Consider the following 24746-nt stretch of genomic DNA (forward strand, 5'->3'; position numbering starts at 1 on the left):
CCAAGTCGGCATGGACTTCCTGGGCCCATTTCCCACGTCATCATTGGGTAACGGGTATATTGTGGTTGCCACCGACTACCTCACCCGGTATTGTGAGACGAAAGCCCTTCCCCGCGGCACTGCTGCTGAAATTGCTGACTTTTTCATCATCAGCATAGTCCTCCGCCATGGCGCCCCTTATGTTGTTTTAACTGACCGAGGCACAGCGTTCACGTCCACGCTTACTCAGGAAGTTATGCGGCTCAGTGGCACAAGTCATCGTAAGACCACAGCTTACCATCCTCAAACCAACGGCCTAACCGAGCACCTGAATAAGACTATCGCTGATATGATTTCTATGTACGTCAACGATGACCATAAGAACTGGGACGAAATCCTTCCGTACGTCACGTTTGCCTACAATACTGCCCTTCAAGAGACGACGGGGTTCACGCCATTTCGTTTGGTACACGGTCGTGAAGTCGTGACTATGTTGGACACGATGTTGTTGCCCGATATTGCACGCCCATCCGTTGCCGACGCTGATGCATTCGTTCGTCATGCAGAGGCTGCCCGCCGGCTGGCTCGGCAACGAACCTGCGTGCGGCAAGAAGTCGATGCTCTCCGCTATAACCTCCGTCACCGTGAAGTCATTTTCCAGCCTGGCGATCAAGTGTGGGTTTGGAGCCCCATCCGTCTGCGCGGTCGCTCCGAGAAGCTTTTGCGCCGTTACTTCGGCCCCTACGAGGTACTCCGCAAACTCAGCGACGTTACTTATGAAGTGCGCCCGCAAGGGAGTGTTCGTTCTTCCAGACGCCCGCCGACATCCGAAATTCTGCACGTCGCAAGACTCAAGCCATACCATGCCCGCTAGGACAACTCTCACCACGTTCAGTGCCTGGGATTCGGTTAACACCCACACGTGGCTCCCCCTCACTTTCAGGCATCGAGTCGATGCCTTTCCAGAGGGGAGGGGCAATGCCGCACTTAGTTTAGACATCACTCTACCGGCGCCCCCGTGCGGTCTGTCTTCGACCTTTGTCGCGCTCCGGACTTCGTCCTCTTCTGCTCGGTGCTAGGCCTGCCGGCTGCGCTCTGCCCAGTGTGCTCGCCAGGTACTGTTCTGCCAGGAATAGAACGTCCTACCGGCGTCCGTGATAATATGAACATCAGGTGGACAATATCGCGAGGGAAACTGCGACTCAGTCCTGTTGTACAGGTGTGCTCGCGATTGCAGCTTCACATATGCCGCCATTTCTCAGAGAACGCTTCTCTTCTTTTGTTTAAGGGTATGAGCTCCGCTAAATGACCATGTGGGGAACCACACAGCTTCTAGGTGACGCACATGAGTCCAGAAACACGGACTTCGCAGTGCCAGTGTAAAGATCGCGCTTTCAAAGCAGCCGGCCTTTTGCTTTCTTTTTCATTCCATTTACGCCTGCATCGCTGCCATAACATAGTTTTTGCGTCGCGCGAGCGAGATATACACCTCAGCCACGTTCTTTGCCTGATTTTGCAGTCTAACAGCGGCCGGCGCCGAGGTGGTTCCCTTTGGTGCGTGCGCTTTATTTTTTGTGTTGGTCGACGCCATTCCGAAGGACAGGATTGGAGGCGACGATTTTTTTTCGCGTGTGTGCTTCTGCCTCTGTTAGCCTACGCCGAGCCGAAGTGCAGAGGGAAGATGCTATGAAACGTGATTTCATTTGTTCTTCTATTCCCTTGTGCTTTAAGCTGGTCACGCGAATGTCGTTAAAAGTACGGTAGGTCCGCCTTGACACAGGGATACAGATGACTATTGTGTCATGAGAGCGTGCACCGAATCAGTGGCAAACCGAGGTTTTTGGGGAATTTGGCGCGAATCTGGGGTTTCTAACCAGGAGCTTTTACAGGCTGAGCTGAGACGGCTGTAGCAACCGCATTACTCCGACATAGATAAAGGTTTTAGTTTTCCAGCGAAAGTCGTCGCCGTCATCCTTCGCTTCAATGCGAATCAGAAATCCGGGTTGTAACGGCAAGGCGATCCAACCTCGCCGCGAAACAGCAGCAAAATAAAAAGAAATATCTCTGCTGTAGGGTTACCGACGTGTTACTGTCATTTCTTTCTCCAGATAACTCTGAAGCCACTCTGACTTCCGACATAAAAGTGACCCGTCAGTAAAAGAAGTGGTTTGGTTTGTTTTTGGTTTATGAGGTTTAACGTCCCAAAGCGACTCAGGCTATGAGAGACGCCGTAGTGAAGGGCTCCGGAAATTTCGACCACCTGGGGTTCTTTAACGTGCACTGACATCGCACAGCACACGGGCCCCTAGAATTTCTCCTCCATCGAAATTCAGCCGCCGCGGCCGGGATCGCACCCGCGTCTTTCGGGTGAGAGTAGCGGGAAGCGTTAGGCCCTGGGCAGGTGTAGTGGCCCTCGATCGGCGACGCGGAAAACAAAAGAATGCTTACTACGCTCCAATTAGTGCCAAAAGACAGGTTTTTGTTAAGTAGAAGACGACGATGAGTCGGCAATGCCGCGGGACAGAGCGCTCACGCTAGCCTATCTGCGCATGTCTTTATGACAACTGTGCGAAACAAAAAAATCACGCAAGAAACAATTTTGCTCCAGTCAGAACCACTGGATTATTGCCACGTAGAAGGCCACATAGAGCAGGCAATGCCGCCAGACGGAGCGATATTGAAGCGTGGTTTAGTTTTCTTTCTGCACTTCAGCGAGGTCAGCGCCAGAAGTGCGTTATATAAATAAAATGAACCGGTGAACAAGACAGCTAGAACGCTGCCTGAGGACAAAATACTACACGTGTTTCACATGAAACCTGTACGACGCCCGTATTGCAAAGTCTTTCTTACAGTGACGCCCGTCAGCGAGAGCAGTTGCAAATTGCTTTCTGGTGCAGAATCTATGGGTGGGTATGAGGGTTTAGAATGCGCAAGCGTTAAAATTTACTCCTAAGGAAACGTCGCAAAAAGGATCGTGAAGTAATCTCTTTCAGCGATAAATATTTTTGCACAGTTTTTTTTTAATGAATTGCTTCAACTGGCACGTTGCGATGTTTTTGCATAGGCAGATAAGAACGTGAATGCGTTTACATACCAAGCATTTCGTTCCATCAGGGAGGTTGGGTCCGCTTTTCCCGCACTTACACCCCCCGTAATAGTGCTCCTGAAAAGAGAAGTGCAATGCAGCGGGTTACTTTGATTGCTAGTTATAAAACCCTATGAGATTTGCATAGGACATTACGTGGCTGAAATTCATCCCGCTCAAAATTTGCTGTTATTCTACATTACTACACCCATATAAAAGAACAAAATAGACTCCTTTCTTTGCTTCGAGCCGCTTGCATGCACGAAAAATAACAAAAATCCCCCTCAGTAATTTTAGTAGAAGAATATCTTCTGCCACCTTCGTGAGCATTAACGATACAAATAGTTTCGAAACCGCAGTAATGAACTAGTTTTTCGAATCGGGCGCCGGTCTGTGACATTGTTTTTCCTTCTGTTTATTTTTACTTTGGAGGTCTTGTGTCCCGCTATGTATTTTTTCCATAGTGTTTACCATGTATGTGCTCTCAATTTTTATGCTGTTATAATTTCGCTTGCTGCAGGAGTACGGACGTAAAAAGGAAGCGTGCGACACACACACACACAAGCATACATACATTAATGAATCGAACAGCCATTATTAACGTTAGTTTTCGATCGACTCTTGGTCTTTATTGTGCAGCCGGAGAAGGCGTCAGATTTCTTGCGCATGATGTGCCAATCTCGAGATTGCCTTCGTAAGTTACGTTGGGCGCGATCTCGTCGATCATGATGATCGCCTGCTTAAAGGAGCGAGCATAAAAGGCGATATCAGAATGGTTTTCTGCACTGCCGTGTTGTAGGCAAAGCCGAGTTTAGTCAGTATGATTTCCCAAGTGCTGTGTTGGGCGTCGACATACATGGCAACCATATCCGCAGTATTCAAGCGCACCGTAAGGCTGTTGCTCAGCCTGTAGTCCGCAATTGTACTCCTGTGTCTAGTCTGACGTGATTGTAGAATGAATTTTCTAATCTCTGCCATAAAGTCTAGTTCCCTATCCTAAAGGAGCTACCCTGCGACCAGTAGTGCGAGAGAGGCCAATTTTTAGTCAGAAAGTACTACTTCACGAAGTCAAACCGGCTAACAAGCACAGAAATTTGGGCTAGTTGGTGGGGATTCATACTTAGCAGCGCAAAAAACGAGGACAGAAGGGAACGCGGCGACACAACACAAGCGCGGACTATCGAGTGAATTGTTATTCATGGAAAGGAAGCTTTCCTGATCAGACTCTGGCTAGAGTCACTGAAAGGATCTTGGCCAGGACAGTTAGACCCGCGGTCATATTGAAAAAGAATGCTGCGGAAAACCGATTGGTAGGAATTCCCTACGTCCACGGCATTTCGCATCGCCTAAAGAAAGTGGGGGCGACGGGTGAACGTTCTTTTCACTGCGAAGAATAAGCTCGCTGGTGTGTGAAGTGCTGCGTGCAAAAAGCTTCAGTATGGTGGTGACCGCGCAAGGAGTAAACGTGCGATAGCCCACAGAAATAGGCTCACAGGTTCTGACACAGGTGTCGTGTATCGCGTTCCGCTTTCATGTGGGAAGAATTACATCGGCCAGACTGGTCGATCTATCAATGAGCGTCTAGCGGAACTCCGCAGATCATTGAAAGGCGCTGTGTCCTCCAACCTCGCATTGCATTGCAGGGGTTGCAAAAAGACTGCTTTCCTCACCTATATAGGACAAGTATCTTGTTCAGGAATAGTGATGAGGTATGCCGGGAGCTGATAGAAGCTTACTTGACTAAAAAAGAAGCAGACACGTGTGCCGCATCACCGTCGGTCAGCCTGCAGGATACGAAGGTTTCTTTTCTGAGCAGTTTCATGAGTACGAGTAGACAGTACGAGGGGTTGGCCTGGTGCGATTGCATTTGTTTTCCTGCTGTTGCTGTGTTCTTCTATCACGCAGGAATTAATTGTCATTGCTTTCCTTTGCACTCGTGGAAATCGGTTGTTGTGCTTCCTTTTTGTTTCCTTACAGTCTGCGCTTGTGTTGCGCCTCCTCGTTCGATTTTGTCCGCGTTTTTTGCGCTGCTAAGTATCAAACCGGGTCACCGGTTTGTGTCGTGCCAACCTAAAGAGTGACCTTGGGTAAACCGTACATAAATAAATTACAATAAATACTGCCCTGAATGAGATTTGAGCCCGCGGCGGCGCAAAAAGACAAGCATCGCTGCCCACTGCAGGGGAGCACTAGGCTATCGCCCTAGCCGATAACGCCTTGTGTCAGATTTCAACACACTGTCCCGCTGTGTATTGCACATCGTTTACTTCAACTGATACAACTATATTCACGGTGATCCACTGTACTGGTCTCGCTTCGGTATTAGCTGGCCTATAGAATGAATCCGCTTCACTGGAAACGTTTTGCAACGTTTTGACGCCCGACAGTTTTTAATGTAGTGTACCAGATCGGCAGACGGGCAAGGCCAGGGGTATATGTTATGTAGTCGGTGCGCAGGGCTACAAGGCCACAGATCCCCAGCTCTCGGTTGGTGGTGCGAGGCACACAGATCCTCCTTGCGAAGGTTTTCAAAGACGACAAGAAGTCAAAGGATTTTCCAATCATCCTTGCGAAGGTTTTGAAAGATGAGAGGAAGTCAAGAGATTTTGTAAATTTCGAAGTTCGTCTCGAGGTCTTCGTTCCCTAGGAAGGAGGACGGCAATACATGCTTGATTGTGGTGGTGGGGTACTGGAAAAACTTTTATTTTTAGGAACGGTGAATGAATGCAGCAGCGTATTCCGATGTATTCCCCTCGAGGTACCGAAGGGGTAAGCGTGTTCTTCTTGACTAAGTGTACTGACATTGATGCGGTAGTGTGTTTCGTTGTCTTTGGGTGGTGATTTGCTGTTCCTTTTGAAACAATGTTGTAACTCGCTTATTGTTGAATTTTCTGCGTCAAACTATGAGACAGTGACTATTCGAGATGGCTGTAGATTTTTCACCGTGATTTAACGTCCACCGCACGCAAACATCACCGTTTTTCTGCGATTTCTTGAGCAGCTTTTCGATTTCATATCATTAAACAAGTATTCCTCATTTCTTAGTGGGGACGTTAACATCGACCTGACTGTCTCTTCAAACTATCTAACTTGTCTGCTATCGGTACCGGATGCATTGGCTTCGTCAACCTCATCAGTGAGCCAACGCGTATAATACCTTCTTCGTAAACTCTAATTTATATCTTTGACACCAATGTCGACAAACCTTCAACTTCTGGCACCCTTGTGTGGGACATTAGTGATCACTTGCCTATTTTTACATTTATTCAAGATAAAACAGCAGCAAAGATAGAAAACTAATCGACATGGTTTTATCAAAAGATTCCTTTGCTTCTTTAAGCAGTTTTCGTGCTCATATTCAAGCCCACAACTGGGGTCATGTTCCTGAAAACACTGATGTTGATCCCATGTATGACGCTTTCTTGTCAGATATTATAGACGTATAAAAAAGCATTTTCCGTGCACGACACTCACGGGTACCAAAAACTCGCGAAAGCCATGGATTACAAGATACCTTATAGCTCAAATTCAATTTAAAAATGAACTATACTGGAAATTCATAAAATCAAAGAATGTGCCAGATTTTAAAGCTCTTAAGTCGTTCAGGAATTGCGTAAATACTAAGCTCAAGAAGGGCAAAGATCAGGACTAAATGGCGCAGTTCAGTAATGCAATTGGAAACATTGATTTGTTATGTAAGTGTTTAAACAGCCTTCTTCGAAGTAAAAGCCTAGCTGTACTCACCAATTTGAGTGTGGGTAATACTGTTGTGGCTGACAAAGAGATATCTGATATGCTTAATGACCATTTTATTAGTATTGGCACCTCAAGCAGTCAACCAGCAATAAGCTCTGTCCCACTTCCTGGACAAATTGCAGTTAGCAATAGTATGGTATTTCCCCGAAACTGAGACTGAAATCATTGCTGCATTGTAGACAATGAAAAATTCTAAATCACAGGATGTGAACGACATGCAGGTTGCCTAGTGAAATATATCCTATGCTTGATTGAACCTCTCCTGAACAAAGTATACAACTTAGCTCTGCAGTGCAGCAGTTTTCCCAAAAACATGCAGATTGCAAACGTGGTAGCCCTACATAAAGAAGGGGATAAAAAAAATGCCATAAATAACTTTCGTCCGATCTGCGTACTACTCATATTTTCAAAACGCTTGGAAAATAGCAGGTCGTACAAACTTATCTAAAACCAAGGACATGCGAGCAGCTGGTTCAACAGATTGTGCTTTTGTTAGCCGAAGCTTTCCACCGCGGCCATATCATAAAGTTTCAATGGATACCGAGCCATTGCGGCATAGCGGGAAACGAGCGTGCTGACGCCGAGGCTCGGATGGCACATAGTGATGGTGCTTTCATTGAGACAGCCTTTTCTAGATCAGACATTGGAGCCTTGTTGGCGCATTTAATGCGAGCGGCAATGCAGTCGCACTGGAATGACTCGAGTCATCAACAGGACCGCGTCTGTAAGCTTGACGCTGGATCACGATTACATTTGCCATCTATGGTGGTGCGACGTCATGGGACTTTACTTCACCGGCTACGGCTTGGCGTTGCCTACACCAAACACTATCGTCACAAGATCGGCATCGAAAGTAACCCAAATTGCGCACAGTGCCACACTCCAGAGACTATTGGACACCTTCTTTGCGAGTGCCCGAACTATACTGCTGCAAGAAGAACATTGGAGGTGACCGTGAAACAACTGGACTCTCGCCCTCTCTCTGAGGAAACTCTTCTGGGCGCCAGGACGAGACGTACTGATTGGTGGCGTGTGTTAAAGGCCCTGCTCAACTTTTTGTGCGAAACAGGCCTGGATACTCGTCTGTGACTGCCTGTGCACAATCTACATGGTTAATGACATGTGTCGGTGTTTGTGTTGCAGACACCAGTTTTATGAGTTTTATGTGCTTGTACTAACAGCGATGCGAGTGCCAGCCAGTGTGGTGTGTGTGTGTGTATGTTTGTGTGTAGACATCACCCGTGAAACTCATTGTATTATGTCATCATCAGCCTTCATTCGCACTTTCCTTTTCCTCCTCTTCCCTTTCCCCTGTGTGGAGTAGCAGGCCAGGGCCATGTTACCACCGGCCGACCTCTCCACCTTTCCCTCATTAAAGTTCCTTTCTCTCTCTTGGAAAATAATGCACACGCGCCTTTACAGTTTCCTGAACAAATTCTCACTTATCTCGCCGCATCAATGTGCTTACTGAAAGGAATATCCACAAAATTGGCACTATTAACGGAAAAGGAATTCATCAGCGATACCTTTGAATACAAAGAACTTGTACTAGGACTCAATATTGATTTCACGGAAGCATTTGACTTCGTCCATCATGAAACATTATTCTCTAACCTGCAGCATTACGGAATACGCGGTAGTGCAGATCGTCACTCTCTTCATACCTTCCAATATGTCATCCGCAACAATCACAATTCAGACATAAAAACCATCACTTCACATTTTTTTTTCTCTTCAATACACAGCTACGTGGGTTGGGTACGCGGATGATACTGCTATGCTTTTCAGAGGAGAAAAAAGTGAAGTTTATTGAACTGAACAGGTTTAAATCTGAATGTGTTTTAAATTTCATTACGTTTCAAACCTGATATGTTTCAGAATGAGTGTGTTTATAATGTACTCCTAACTCGATATGCCTTCATCTGGAGTGTTTTGTTCTGTAAAGTGCCAATTTCAGGTCTGTGAAGTGAAGTGTAAATTTGAGTCAGGTATAATGTGTACTTGCACTACTGCCGAACTGTACATAAATAGAGGGGGCCAGGCTTTGTCAAGCCGCAGTTACGCGGCTTTTACTCGTCACCCCCTATTCTCCTTGAGAAAATAAATAAAGTAGAGAAAATAAAGTAGATTTGATTTGAAGACTCGGCAATGAAGAGTTTGCTAAGCATTTTCAAAGAGATGGAGCACCACCTATCTACAGCGAAGGCTCAGGTCAGGCAACGCATTCTAAACCCCAGCCCGTAGGCCTCGCAGCCAAAAAATGAACGCAACTGATCGAACATTATTTCGCCTCCGAGCTCCTGTGCAGCCGGTTTTCAACCCGCCCAGACCAATACTGTCGCGCTCCCTACGTCTCCTCCTGACCACCGCGCGCTCCGGCCATCACACTCTAATCGAGACTCGCCGATCTGCTACCGCTGCAGTCATAGAGGTCGCACTGCGCAGCTTTGTCCGCTCCGGCGACCTCATTGTGCGCGCTTCTAAGCCCAACTTTTTACAGGCTTCCTAAATGATGCTACATGGACCCAGTCTCCTCCACGACTGCCTCGGCATGGCGCATTACGGGGTGATTTTCCAGCTTCTGACCGTAGCTTCACTCTGCCACTACTAGGGGGGACCGGTCTCCGTAACAGCGCCACCGCTTGCTTCCGCCACCGCCGGGAAGCTACCAGCAGTGGCTGATGGCTTTAATATCGCAGAACGGTCGTCCTCGGCAATTTCTCTGCCTGCTGTGATGTTGAATATCAAAGTACTTGTTTGTACAAATGGTCTGTATAACTTTACTTCAGTGAGCACCGGAACAGGTTTTGTCGGTGATGAGGTTTTACGAAAAAAATCACCTTGGACCAAAAGTTGTGATCATTTGTTGCCGAAATGCTGAATTTCGACGTATTGGGGGCGAACAAGTCGTCACTACAAGGAAAATGGTTTCAACTGAGTTCTCGGTCTTTGAGCAACCACGCAAGATATCACTCTCGACATTGATTTCCCCCGCGATTGGGGAGAAACGCACGGTTGCACAACAGTGAAATCTCTCGTCGGTACAATGTTCTACTCGACATTGCCAGCAATTCAACCGAACTCCCTGACAAAGAATTTTGCGTCACCAGTCATGCTTCGTTACCTGCCCTGCCGGCAGTTTCTGTGTCACTCTACTACTTTTGCTGGTGTAAAAGAACATGTGCTCGTTGAACCTAACCTGAACAACAATGCCAAGAAAAATCTTCTGTGCCCCTTGCCGTCGTTGAGGACGTAGATGGTTTCGCCCTCTTTAGACTCTGAACCTTTCTCCGAAGGTTATTTTCACTATCCGGCCTCACATAGGGCGCATTTCGCGATAATAATATTCTTGCAATTCGACCTGTGTCTCCCCACTCGTGCTGCGGGGAGATGTCGACTATCATGTAGATTATACCCATATGATAAACAAATCCTTTTATCGCGCAAAAAGCTGGTCCTATGGCGGTCTGACAGACTGCACATTACTATTCGATTTTGCTGAAACAGATTGGCCTGTGTTGCCGACTTCGCGTATGCAATAAAAACACCGATGACGCGACCACTGTCTCACAAAAGCTTTATCGCGTGTCCTGACGAGCAGGTGCAAGAAATGGAGGAGAAAGAGGTGATAATTGAGACAGCAAGTCCTTGGGCTATTCTGTAATAATGAATAAAAAAAAACTCATGCATATTTTGTGAAGACTATGGTTGTTTCAATGTCGTCACCAAGAAGCACGTGTACCCGCTTGCGGGCACCGATTTTTTCCTATTTCACACTGGCGGACCTGTGATCCGGGTATCGACAGATCTTGTTGCATCCGTCGGACCAAGAAAACATACCATTCGTGACACCTGACTAATTTACGAGTTTAAAGTAATGACCTTTAGGCTGTGCAATGCTACTGCGACATTCGAATGATTTATGGAGGCAATCTTCCGGGGTCCTAAGTGCATACGTTATGCGTAAGTTAAGTATCCATATGTTACCTAGGTGACGTATTCATTTAGGGCACGACGTTTCGCGAGAATAAAAAACGCCTTGGTCATATGATGAACAGAATTCAACAGGCCGGCGTAAATTTAAAAGTATCATTTACATAAGCGTTAAAATTTGGAACTGAGATATCTCAGTCAAGCAGGCCGATATTTGGCCCGACTCAAAAGATTGCTGCAGTAAGTTCCTTTCTAGTACACAAGAATTTGAAGCATGTAACAAGCTTTTGGCCTCGTGTTAATATTTCCTAGTGATGGTTCAACAGCGCAAACACACACAGACCAAGAAGGAGACAAGACACACACAGCGCTGTGTGTGTCTTGTCTCCTTCTTGGTCTGTGTGTGTTTGCGCTGTTGAACCTTCACTATGAATCTACACCAACTAGCCCAATCTGCCGTTCTTCTACAGTTAATATTTCTGCTGTTTCTTCCAAAGATTCGCCCAAACTTGGTCATTCGGTCACTTGCCTCCTGCAAAAAGGCGCTTCGTTCATCTGGTCCCCTGAATGTGTATCACCTTTCTGACAATTCAATTTCATGCTAACCTCCAGCGCTGTTTTGCACCATTGCATCTTCCGCTTTCCCTCCCCCTTGCCATGGTTCACAGCGCCTCCAGCACATTGGACATCAGCGCTGTGAACCTGTAGCTTCAAAATGAACCTCTGCATGTTACCGCATACATAACCCTCTCTTTAATGAAAGCCGAATGCAGCTACGCAGTGAGAGAATTGAGATGTCTCGCCGTCGTCTTGATCATCGGACTCTGTTTTCATCTTCATCCACTCTTTTTGCGTAGCGAGAAATAGGTTTTCGAGTGAAAGCAGCCGTAGTACGTTTTCCTGTTGCTGACTGGAGACCTTCACGATGTAGGTACTATGATATAGACAGCCCCACTCGTTGCAGTCTTGCTCGTGTATGAGGGCATTCTGTAGCAGAAGCCCATATGCTCATGTTGTTAGCATATGCATTGTTGTGTACGTTATCTGGAAATGCATTCGCAATAACAACTAAAGCAACGTTAAATGAGGTTTAGCTCAACTCTCCTCTCTCTGGAACACCTTTGCAGACCTGGTGACGGCCCGGCTCGACATCAGCCGTCGACACAGAAACTGAGCGGCCGCTGACGCTGCCTACATGCACAGTTCGGGCACTTTGTAGCGGAACATGCCTTTGAGAGGTGCCCTAACAATTGGTGGCATTTTTCCTTTCTGCAGGGCACGCCTCCAATTCTTTTTCCTCCCACGACAGTTCCCGAGATGAGAAGGGTGCGCGCAAAAGTCGTCAGTCTTTCCTAACGATTACAGCCAACGGCTGCGGGGCATCTGCTCGCAGGTTACCCTGATGGTTAGCTAGCACTTATGGGCTGCTGCATAGTGGAAGAGTGTGGCGCTAGCTCGATCAGATGGATCAATCGCACTGCTTACTGGCCGAGTTGGTCTGTCAGCAAAACGGAAACAAACCAAGAGACGGGACAGCAAGGAAAGAGGTATGCAGCACACATTGCCTACAAATGAAAGTCAATTGGGGTAACTGGATTATATTTATGCTTGATAACTGGCTGCGTACGCATCACCTAATAATCGCGCAGGTTTATTATCTTTCGAGCTTGTCATGACTTCGTAGTCCTGGTGGTGTTTTCTTTTTTTGCCGAAGAAAAGGTTATATTTGAGGTCTAGGTACGATTGTCCTCTTTCTTACCGCTGCTCGAGGCTTTCTGCTCAACTTTCAAGAGGTTGCGAACAATAGCTGTCTTACCCACATATATATTTCTAATATTTGAAGGAAACCTGCTTGCCGGAAGCATAATCCGTGTTAAGGTACACTGTAGCGTGCCTACTTCTCTAGATTAAAATCTTGACAACGTTGCGCTATAGCTTAGGCACGTTCTGTGCCTAAAGCTCCTTTTTTTTTGTTGGCGCCAGAGAATTGACACGCTAACTGCTTACTGGAAAACGAATATAGAAGTGCTTCTGAAACTTCCTTTTCCGAGCAAAACTCGGCGAAAAATATTTGAAGGTACGCCGGAACCACTCCGGCAGCGCCGCAGCAGACGTCACTCAGATTCTCTTTGATATCTTGTACAACGCTGCCTCATTGTGGTTCAGATTTATATAAATCTTCCGTTGACAGAGCAGCTATAGAATTAAGGTAGCGCAAAGAAAATTCTGGTTTACCTATAGAATACTTGAGATCAGGGCATATTAAGAACAAAGATCATGTATTAGAGGAACCTGAGCATGAAACCAGCCTCCTAATTAGTCCTCACTGCTCACAAAAGTCCATTTCATTATTCAATAACCCTACGACTGATCTATGGTGTGAGCTAGGCATATATGTGCAATAAATGCCGTCGACACTTGACAGTTCTAACTCGGAAGGAACTGAAAATATTTTTGAATTATGTACGGTTCGAACTTACAGACGCCCACAGACTTAACACGAATGACGGAATGCGTGGCCTGGACTGCCGTCAGCCACATGAAGCGATAGTCATCGGGTGCGAGATAATGCTCCCGGAATGTTTTGCGGTGTCTGACGATAGGAGGTGCTAACCGCGGCAGCTTAGCGGGCAATTCCTGGTTGCCGCGATAAGAAAACTGGAAAGAGCGTTGCCGATGCCGTTGAGGCCGAATCGGCGAGCATAAAGCGCGTAAACGTCCCCGTGACCAGCGAGCTGTCCAGGCGGCTATCAGGCACAAGCGGAAAAGCAGTAAGAGCGAGCTGCGCACCAGCTGTCTTCAACCACCGCAAACATACCGAGAGCATTGTCTCGCACCAATTACTATCGCTTCGTGGCGCTGACGGCAGTCCAGGCCACGCTTTCCGTCATTCGTGTTAAGGCTGTGGGCGTCTGTACAAGGACCTTTCGCTGAGACTTTATAGTAACCAGGCCAGAGAATCAGCACAAGTAAACCGGTCCCTGGAATAAGTGAGCTCGTACTAATGAGATTCGATTGCACCTTTAGAGACTTCACAACGGTCGTAGTAGTCTACACACAAAAAATGATAACACATTTACCGCAATGGAGATCAGGAAAGTTGACAACCCTTCGCTGCTACGCGACGAGCGCTTACAAAAAATATTCAGGGGACTGGAGTCAGTCGTCTTTGAGAGTGTTTTCGAGAGTAACGCTTTCCAGATGATTTGTGGTGACATTTTCCTGCTGGTTGCCGAGAGTATGGTTTGAGGCGTACGGCTGAAGACCTAATTATGCCTATCATAAATGTGGAACTAAACCTCAATACGCAGAAAACTGATTCCGAAGTTCGTTAAGTGAGAAACACTTTTTCGACGCGGGAGGGGGCGCTGCAAGAGGTAAGGAAATACACGTATAAAAAGAAAGTAGAAGCTGGAGGCCTTGACTCTGATGGTAAAATGGGTAGATGAGGAAGCATAGGGCGAACTACGTTAGCTGCTATCAGGTAGCTACTATCAGGCATCTAATAGTAACTTTGTTTTGTGGCCTGTAGGTTGAGTGCTCTCTTCGCAATCTGAAGGTCCTAAATTCATATCCGTGCCCCTTGGGAAGAAATGTTTTGTTGTTGATGACCGTATTGGGTGCGTTGTAAACCACTTTTCAGTTTCAGTTTATGTCCCACAACAAGTACAGGGCATGTATGAGGCGTGGTGAGGGTGACGGGATAAAAGCTGCGTCAAGGGCAGCTTGACTGGCCCCGTCTCCCCGAACAACATGGCAGCAAGCACGACAGTTCAGAAGGACATAAAATATATATGATGGGAAGAATAACAGGGAACAAATGGAAAACAATATACGACCAAGATAAGTGCAGAAACAGTGCATGAGTGCATTAGTTAAAAATACAATGAAATCTTACAGTACAGGTTAGTTAATAATGTCGAATAATTTTTTCTTGGTTAAAACCCGCAGCTGCTCTTCCGTTAGCTTATATTTGTTTAGTGTACTAGGCAGCCTGTTTCGAAGCATCTGGAGACCGTAGTTAGTACGTGGTCGCGGAACGTGCCAATGTTCATGGTGGCGGGTGGAGCGAGATGACATGTTAATCTGCAAGTTTGCAACGGCTCGTAATGTTGTTATATTTTTATGGATTTCAGATTTCAAAGATGCCAGCAACTGGCGCTCATAAAGCGTAGAAATTTTAGTAATCTTGTATTTAAGGAATAGGTCGGAAGTGTGGGAACTATATGGAGAGTTTGAAATGGCTCTAATTGCATTTTTTTGTAATGTAACCAATCTATTTAGTGATTTCTTGGTGCCATTACCCCAAACCAGATGACAATATAATAGATGAGGTGCAAAAAGCGTGTTATAGAGCATTAGTTTTGGGGGGACAGGTAAAAAACGTACTTTTCTCAATATACCTAATGTTTTGCACAGTTTAGTTTGTATGTTTCCGGCGTGAAAATCCCATAGCATGTTTTCATCAAAAACGACACCCAGGGATTTTGCTGATGAAGAAAATTCTATTTCAGTATTATCGAACTACAGTGGATTAATGCGTCCCGGACACCGGACGCCAGGTTTCGTTGCTGAGGATCCATGAAAGGGTTTCACCCTAATAACATATCTGCTTACCATTTCTTGCTCGGCAGTGCATGTTATTTATCGTGAGAAAGTTTTTACCTGACGAAAGGGCATTGGAGTAGATGAGTGACGAAAGGTGGGGGAGTTGGTGCTTGTTCATTATTCACAAAAGCGCACGAAACACGGACAAAAGGGGGAGCTTGTGTTGTCGATTCTCCCCCTTTTGCCCGTGTTTCGCGCGCTGTTGTGAATAATGAATTGGAGTAGACTTTGACCCTTCCCTTCGAGCCTATTTTAATAAAATAAGGAAAACAATCTACTGCTATCATGCGCTAAATTCAATGCCGAAGGTCTCCGCAGAATACCTAAGCCCTTGAGCGGTTTCGTGTTGTCTGTGTTTTCAAAAGTGAGACAATATGCCTTTTTCACATTAACCACTCTACGCAGGCTGAGCAGAAGGTTGGCAATGACAACTTTTGATACAACTTGGCAACCCGTTACACCACCTGTTGATGCTTAGCACTTACTCCGTTCAGTAGGACTGGTGTTTTTCCACACATTTCTGTCGCATGTCTTGGTTTTTGCGGTTTGCCCAAACCTATATGTAGGGACGGAAAACATGTAAATTTTTTGCATTCACCGCATTTTTCTGTTTCCTTAGTAAAGACACAATTTTCCAGAGGCATGCCCAAATGGCTAACACACAAGACGAAATGTGGTTCTAATATTGATTTCAAAAGGTATCTTATTACTGCTAATTAAACACCGTGCCGAAAGTTTCAGGCGTATGTGCAATATTTCCTGTAGAGTTCATCGAAACCTTTTAAAACGCATTCTTTCACAGTTCGAGTGTGGCACTGCATGGGTTCGGTAATCAACAACCGCTCATATATACATGATGCTTTTGAAGTACCATGCCTCCTAAGGCTGGTTACCTAGAAATTTATCTGGTTGCAATCAACCCTGCCTCTATAGCATACAGGGACACAAGAAACAGATTCCGGCTTTTTACCCTATGCTTCGGGAAGTGTGAAAAGTAGATATAGAGGTAGGCTTAGTGCGAGAGAAACAAGGACATGAAAGGAGCACAGGACAAGCGCTAAATTCTAACTGAAAGAACTGCAACACTCGAGGAACCAAACCCGCATGCCCATCTATTAACTGATCTGAGGATGTAGCTTGATATCAAGTTAGCTTAAATAAGATCATCTGGGGGCTCCTCCCGCTACTTTAAAACAGTAACACCAAAAGTACTCTGCGCGTAGCAGCAAAAGTTTTTTTCGTAGCAAACCAACCAATGTGTCTCTGACGCGCTTATCACTTTCCAAATTATGAATGAAGGACGCCTCAAGAACCTCCCTGCTAGCAGTCGTTTAGAGAGGCCAACAACTTAGGTGTTTCCGAAATGTGGACGTCAATGGCAGCTTAAAAAAGGCTTAGGCAGGTGATTTCAAGGAGGCAGCATGTTTTCTTAAACGTCGATGAGGGAATTCCCCGCCTGCTCTATTTAGACACAACCACAGCTCAGAGGGACTTCGTAGATGACACTAATTTTGCTCTCAACGAACTTTCTAATATCCTTGATATTTCAGGACTGTTTCTTATGGATTCGACTCGAAAGTACACATAGGCACTACAATTTTTGAGCTGCCGTGAAAACGACACCCACGGCAAAATTTCTTGCTGCCCTTTCGAAATTATGGGATGCGGGGGGTCGTAAGGAACGGCCTTGTATTTCTTTGCCAGTCTGTCTTCGTTGCCACTGCTACAAACTGGTTCCCTATTTTCTTGTTTGCGTAGCATCTAACACAAGCCTTCGATGAGGAAAGAAAGCATCGAATCAGGATGGCCAGCTTTCTTGAGGCGTTCAACCTGAAATCCAAGACTGAGTTCCACTTGTGGAATCACAAACTCGAAAGCCACCCGGAAGCGGTGCTTTGTATCGCCTCCAGAAGCACTGGAGTGCACCGTGCTAGTTCCTCTGTGAGGTCAACCAAACTTATTGCACCGTCTTGCCGTTTCATGCTTAAAGCACCCGTGCGTGTAGAGACGTCGTTGAGGAAAGCGGTCTTCACTCACTGCATCGCAGTGTTGTTCTGCGTACAACTAACCGCCTCTTTTCTCAGTGCCACGAACTAAGAATACACATGTGTTATTGCAATTGCAAACATGTCAGAACTTGGCCGCCCTCTGGAAATCCCCAGATAAACGTAGCAAAATTTATTTTCTATGCTAATGGAGATGGCGTCGGGCTCGAATTTTTATGGTATGAGCGGTCACATGATCAGTCAAGTTGGCATTCGCAGACTCCTTGATGCTATTTGGAATCTGATGAAAGCACTAATAGCAACCACCAATTAACCACGTCTCACGAATTTAAGAAGGAACCAGAATGAGTTCACTCCATCACGCAATTGATTTTACATGCGTGTCATTCCGTCCATTATTAAGCAAGCTAATTCTCACTGCATTTCTTCCAAGCTAATAAGTCATCCTAACTTTTCCGCAGCTCTCTTAACGGCGTTAGTGCCCTTTGCTGATGTTCGTGACAGCTCTTCATTTAATAAAATGTTTACCGACAGCAGTTTAAACATGTTTTTTTAATTTTTTGGTTGGTCGGCTTGTATGCGGTTTCAATGCGCCACCGCGCCGGACACGCTGCACTGTGCTCGAACTAAAAACGACTACCCTGCACGTAGCATCCGATCAGGTCGATCTCAACTTCGTCTTTCCCTTTATCATATACACATATGATACTTCTGAACTATCCACTACAAACATCTATCCTCTCCATCTCCAGTGTACTCCATCGGAGAGTGGAGTATTCATGGCGGAGCAACCACTTCTGCAACATCTAACATCACGTACAACCGTAGACGGGATCTTGAAAGCAGTACTCTTAACTGCTAATCGGTCCGGTTAGAACTCGATCCTTTCTTTTCATTTTGGGTGGTATCTATTTTGAATTGTATGTATCGAGCACGTATTGTCTACTTTTTAACCTAGCAGATGCACTTATAAGAGGAAGCGATATTATCGCCACTATCCCATATTTTACGATTCACTCTGTTCTTGACCTACCACTGCCACGTTTTCCAGAATTGTGCGAGATTAAAAGTCATACGTTGTCGCCGCAACTAAAGCTGAGTAATACAAAGTGCTTTCAGTGAAAGATCTTAAAGAAGCCTTCACTCTTTTGCTGAAACCGCTATTATATTTCACTCCCGTGGCTCAAATGAACGCGTAAAAGGCAGTACTATCACAACAGAATCTATGGATAACACATAAGGTGTTTAAGCGTTTGCACATTTAAGAAAACTTTTATAAGGAACAAAAAACAACAGTTCAAGACACTTGTACATGTTAGACATAATACTAGCTCACTTTCTGCAGAATTCCGAACAACCAAAAGGAAGCACTTTGAACAAAAAATACTAAGCTGCGGGAACCATGCCGGAACGAAATGGGAGATAGAAATTCTTTCCTGCACAGACACAGCTAGCAAAATTGTCCTTGACGAGAAGGCATACTGCAACCCATGAGAAACTGCAGACGCCTTCAGCAAGATTTTTTTCAGCAATAATGGTGGTACCATGCACAATATTGACATCTGTCTAGTCGTCATTCGCATTTGTTTTTTCTTCTTCCCAAGAACACCTAAAGAAGTTTCACCTCTTATTATTAATAACCTCAAAATAGCAAGTGCTGGCTTGCGCAGCATTAATCCGAACTATAATATATTGATTTCCCATCTCATATACCGCGTTCTGACCGCAATAATTAATTTTTATTCGAACCAGGCGTATTTTCTCAGGAACTAAACCCATGTAAGATAACCCCCGTTTTTGAGAAAATTGACCGCACCTCGATAATGAACTTAGAGCAATTTGCGTGCTCCTAATTTCTAGTAAAATAATTAACAATTCTTCTAAAAACGCCTAACAAAATATCTTAACACCTTAATCGTGTTTTCTTCATGCCAATATGGCCTCCGCTGTGGCTACGCAAGCGATCTCGCAATTATTTCTCCAACAAAACAGCTAAAGACGGCGACTCACAATGGACAATGTGCTGCCTACGCATACATAGGTTTATCCAAAGCATTCGATAGAATTAACCACTCCATTCTTTCCACTAAACGTGAAGGAAAAGGAATCACGGACCCACGTTCAATCTTACATCGCCGTTACAAGATCAAAGTCAGGCTGCTAGCAATTCATACGTCTGCTCACGGTAACAACAAATAATATATGCGTGCGACAGTGATCTTTACTGGGACCGCTTCTCTTCTTAACTTGCACTGATGACCAACCTAGATGTCTCACATCGAAAAATTGTATACTATACGCTGGCACCACAATCTTAAGCCCCGACAACTCTACCATTTCTCTAGTTACAAAGCAGCCGTTATCTTGGCATCAGTGCTGACTTCGTCCCCTAAATCAGCTAGAAGTGAAGAATAGTAAAAATAAATTTCTTTTATTCATTTCGCACGCGTGACAGCCTAATCCTACTCCTTTCATTATAGTTATTTATCATTCAGTTCCCGCCACTAATTCCTTCACAAACTTAAGACTTAAATTCGAATATAGCTCACAGAACAATACCTTGCGGAATTTGTGTTTTCGTCCAATGTCGCCATTTCTATTTCAGTTCTGCTGGTATATGACTGTACCATACACTCGTTCATATCAATATTAAGTACATATTGTAAAGGAGCTATGCCGACATTACCCATTTATCACCATCACACACTCTTCACGATTGAGCAATTAGAGCATTAACCTTCAATACATATAACACTAACGCAACTCAGCTGCTGCATGATCATAACGTTTGACGGTTGCTGACCTTTCAGAATTTTGGGTGGCGTTTTCCTGTTCACAAATTTAAACAATCATATTCCTCCGGCTTTCCTAATTAACTGCTGATCAAAACGAACGGAACAAGGTTTGCGATCATTGATTACGAAATTTCACTCATTGCGGACTATCATCGAAAACAAACAGTTCATCGTTCGTCGTTTTCTTAAGTGCCCTGCCACCTGCCGTAACACAACATAAAATCACGCATTTATTAAGAGCGCAAAGATTTCATAATTTTGAGGCAAAATGTGATGTAATTTTTCTCGAGTCTCTATTGTGCTTCTCATGTGTGTCTCCCCATACTTTTTTTTATATTTCCAGCAGCTTTTTATTTCCACTTCGTCCAGTGTTATGCTGTAATCCTGCAGAATTTTTCGAAGAAATGCTTGGATTTATGCCCTGTGTACTGGACTTTTCGTCAATGCCCTGCTTTGGTTTGCCCGTCCGAGTCCAGACTCCGACTGCCGGACTCCTACTGAATATTTATTTCATACAACTTATCCACTAATAAAACATATTTTGATTTTTACATAGGATACCATTAACATCCCTGTATACAAACAAAGTGCACGTGTCAGGTGCTCTAAACATATTCACCACCGCTTAGCCTCCATCCCGGCAAAAGGTTCGTTTTCTATCTAGAATAGATGCTTATAATCTTTACTTAAAACTCAGCACATCTTCTGTCTATCGATGTTAGAAAAGCTACCATGCATAACAGGCGAAGTTTCGATAGACGTCGTTTCGCATACTAAAACTGTCTACTAATTACGAAATGAAATCATGCACTATCGCTGACCACTTGTTCCGGATTGCGGCACCCCGCTCCGCTTCAATAGAATAGTTTTTAGACGTAAAGATAAGAGCAAGGAACCGACTTACCAAAAGTACTCAAAACTGCAATGTATACAACCACGCTGGAAAGCCTTGTTAACTTGGTGTATGCCATTTCTGAGTAGGAAATGAAAGCCAAGAAATCATGTATTACTATAAATATCAGATTACTTTTGCATGGCACATCGTAGTCATTAAACAAGGGATTTTTATGAGTACTGCTGCAAGTAGGATCCTGTCAGCACACTTAAACGCCCTGCAGTTTGGCCTAATTTTTGCATGAATAAATTATAACGCTACGATGGTCCACAAATACGATGTTGTAAGCGTTTCGTGGGCTTGAATGCTCGGCAACGGCAGGTATGCATAACTTCCTCCGTTTTCAATGCACTTATGGGTCATTCTCGATATGTGGAGTCAAGAGCCTATGCGCGTGCTTCAGATAAAGCAGTTGCCCCTCGCGCAACGCAGTAATATTCTGCGAATACTTCCCATCTCATTAACATCTCGGCTACTAACACTAACTGCTTCTTTTCAAAATGGTAGGCCACCACTGATTAAGGTGTTTCTTGGGCATGCTGGCATGTTTCAGGAGCACTGAGGGAGCTTTGTCTATTTTTGTGCACCTGAATTTTTCTTCGAAAGTTTTGTGTTGTTGCATTCTGCTGCTGGCCTACCTCAGTGTATACCAGCATGATTTCTTGCTTTGCTCTAGCAACGGAGTCCGGTAATCGCAAGCACGAAGTAAGGAATATTGAAGCCAGTCGCTGAATTTTTATTAACGGCCACGTGAAAAGATAACTCATTTAGATAAGATTCTGATGGCTCCAGGTAATTTCTTCATAGAGGTCTTGAATTCAGCGGACTACTAGATCGCCTGAGTTAGTAGTGGTCTTTTGGTTGCTATGTATGAATAGAATAGGGAAGGATCTTGCGACAAGAAATAACGTTCGGAAAACCAGCTAGGAACTTTCGAAATGGAAATTTAAAACATTGAAAAGTATGGACCTTGGTAATATACAAAGCAACTAATGATACCTTATTCTTGATGCTTACTTTAAATAAAAGGCCTAGGTAATAAACGCTGCATACACAACCTAGCTGTCTTAAGCCAACTTATGAATTGTTGTCCCCGCTGTAGTTGAAGCCCCTTAACTTGCGCCCTAAGTCGCACTCTGTATGACAAAGGCAAGCTTAATACTTCCTTCGTCTCAGGTAGTGTTCTGTACTGCTGCTTATTCAAAAATAAACAAGGAAAGAAAATTTTGCAAAACTTGCATGTGGGAAGGTTGACTTGTCCGTGAAATGCGTGAAAAAGAATCGGTTAGAGTGGGCCGAACAAGCTCAAGTACTGCAGACGTTTACTTAAAGGTACGCTGAGGGCAAAGCTATCGAATTTTATTTATTAGTAAAATCCAATACTTCGATATTTAATGGCTTTGTTTCCGCTTATGAGGCAACGAAAGGAGCATTTAGGGATAAGAGATTTGGACTCGAAGTTTCAAAACATTTTCCACCCAATCTGGTTCAAACTCGGGACTCTCTGATGAAAAAACAGGAGAAAAATGACGTAAAGTGGGGGAAATGGGGTCTCCGTTGTTGCTGGTGACGGCAGCAGCCGAAATGAAAACTACTGGCGGCCAGAGGCTGAAGGCCTCTATCAGATGTCGTCGCATCGTTTACATTTGCACCAACGTTACGATGGATCCCGCTCCCGATTTCGATAACTAAGTTCTCGCAAACTGCGGCCTTCACTTCAGGGACCTCAACCCATACAGCGTCCGATGCTTTTGAGGGCTGAGGCGGCAGGTCCAAGCGCCGAGGAGTCGGCAGTGTCGCTGTCACCACCGAGTAACCACCACGACTGGACTGACGTGTAGAGAATGGCACGTGAGGGCATAATTAAATTCTGTAATAACAGTCCTGGTAGGGCGTGTTATGCAGCCCAGCATCTTGGTACGCTGACGAAGCGAACACGCCGAGCGGTGCGCTTGCTAGTGGGGGGGAGTGTGGAACATTACCTATTCACAGCCCTTTTTCCTAGTTGCAGGTGCGAGCCTTTGCACGAACTTCGTCCGACGAGCACTTAGGCACTTGGCCGTCCTCTTCTGCTCCAAATTTGTAAACCAAGGTGCAACGAAAAGAAACCACGTGGAAGAAACGCAGTCACGAGGTACCCCGAAACAAACCGAAAATCAGCTGATCATCTGTTGCGACCCCATTTACAGGTTAGTGCCAACATTCAGGTTGTGTTTCTTCCCTCTCCTTCGTGTGATAAAAGTGAACTTGTGGTTTTAAAACAAACTTATACCTTTAAATACCGATCATACGCGGGTGACCTGGGCCACAGAGGTCGCCAGGGCCCATGGGCTCCTGGCCACCTAGCGCGACCGCGAGGACCCACCTGTTCCTGCAACCCCCTTATCCTTATCCCCACCCTCACTGGCTTCCTTTTAAGGGTTGCTTAATGAAAGTTTTTTCCTCCTCCTCCATGCGCGTAACCTTCGTGCACGTTTGTCAGCCTGAGAGATCCGAGATTGGCCTATGGCGGCGATGCCTGTATTTTCAATTCTTCCTCTTTTGTACCTCACAAGAGCTTTGTTTTCAGTACAAGTAATGTTTTTGTGGCTAGGAGAGGGTATTCTATTGATACAAATGAACTTTAATTTCTAGACAGTGTTCTTTTATTACATTTGGAAAAAACAGCAGATAATGATGGAATGACTGCCGAAGTACCATCAAAGGTTGTCTTTTCCAATGCATACCGCAGCAAGGAAAAGACAAAACATCAGAGTTGCATAGCCGAGGAAGTGACACAGAGTAAGATGATAATTGTGACCGTCACACAGCCGATTACCTGAAACATTTTAATTGCCTTTTCTTAAAAAAACCAGCTCGGCTAGTGTGAATGTTTGCGTTGTAAACATACAGGCTGTCGCACTTCCAGACAACTCCATTTGGTCGAATTCTTCAAGCGCGCGCGCGCGCGTTTTCCGAGATGTTCACCCCCGATATTTTGCACGCAAGGCGGGGGCAGGCGAAGCAAAACTCTCCCTATTTTGAACAACTGTTGAGCAGGGCGTGTTTTTTTTTTTTTTTGTAGTGCGATAGCCGAAACTTACAGGCAAATAATCAGCTTCACCGGTCGTGCGCCTTCGGTAGACGAAAGGCCGCACCGCGCGGGGTGGCTTGAATGTCAGTTTTGGGGTGGTGAGCGGATATTCACGTCTAGGTGCTGGTGCCGAAAAGCTTGTTCTAAAGAGTGCGTGGTGGGGTGAGGGTTATATGCAACGGTCCTCGCCGCACCCGTATATGTACCCAGCGTAGATGTGCGTGGTCAGCAACCTGTCCATATTTCGAGACGAGTCTCTAACCGCCTAGTGGCAATTAGAGAACCACTACATATAGATTAATTTAAGAAAGGTGCCGACTTGAGAGCTACAGTTGATACATGATCACCGAGTTTTGTTTTCATTATATATTGAAGGCCATTCCAGGGCCAGCTCTTAAGATGGATTTCGCGCACAGTAGATCAAGCGATTCATGTGCTTTTATTTAGTGCTGGAAATCCGGTACCCATTGAAAACAATGCTTCTGACTCGTCTTATTCTGCCGCTCTTGTGGAGGCAGAGACGAATCTAACTAACGAATTAATGATTGGGAATACTGCGTTTTATGTTTCATGTGAATCCACAGGGAATAGAATAGCCCGACATTGCGGAGTTTTC

At 45.2% G+C, this 24746-nt stretch overlaps 1 protein-coding gene across 3 annotated transcripts in view; it reads right to left on the reverse strand.

Annotated features, from left to right (window-relative positions):
- The window catches only part of LOC149370544 (uncharacterized), a 57789-nt gene extending 34659 nt beyond the window's left edge, over nucleotides 1-23130 (reverse strand). For 2 of the 3 annotated variants that reach the window (XM_089583637.1, XM_089583636.1), the window contains exons 1-4: nucleotides 23040-23130; nucleotides 21067-21135; nucleotides 15847-15917; nucleotides 3074-3142 (exon numbers count right to left, since the gene is read on the reverse strand). In XM_089583637.1, coding sequence (XP_089439763.1) covers nucleotides 3074-3142; nucleotides 15847-15917; nucleotides 21067-21133 — 207 coding nt within the window. In that variant the 5' untranslated portion in view covers nucleotides 21134-21135; nucleotides 23040-23130. The remainder of the gene's footprint in view (nucleotides 1-3073; nucleotides 3143-15846; nucleotides 15918-21066; nucleotides 21136-23039) is intronic. The other variant, XM_089583624.1, reaches the window with a different exon arrangement.
- Nucleotides 23131-24746: the final 1616 nt, after the last annotated feature.

This window comes from Amblyomma mixtum, chromosome 1 (genome assembly GCF_055824585.1).
Source record: "Amblyomma mixtum isolate Tamu chromosome 1, ASM5582458v1, whole genome shotgun sequence".
NCBI lineage: Eukaryota > Metazoa > Arthropoda > Arachnida > Ixodida > Ixodidae > Amblyomma > Amblyomma mixtum.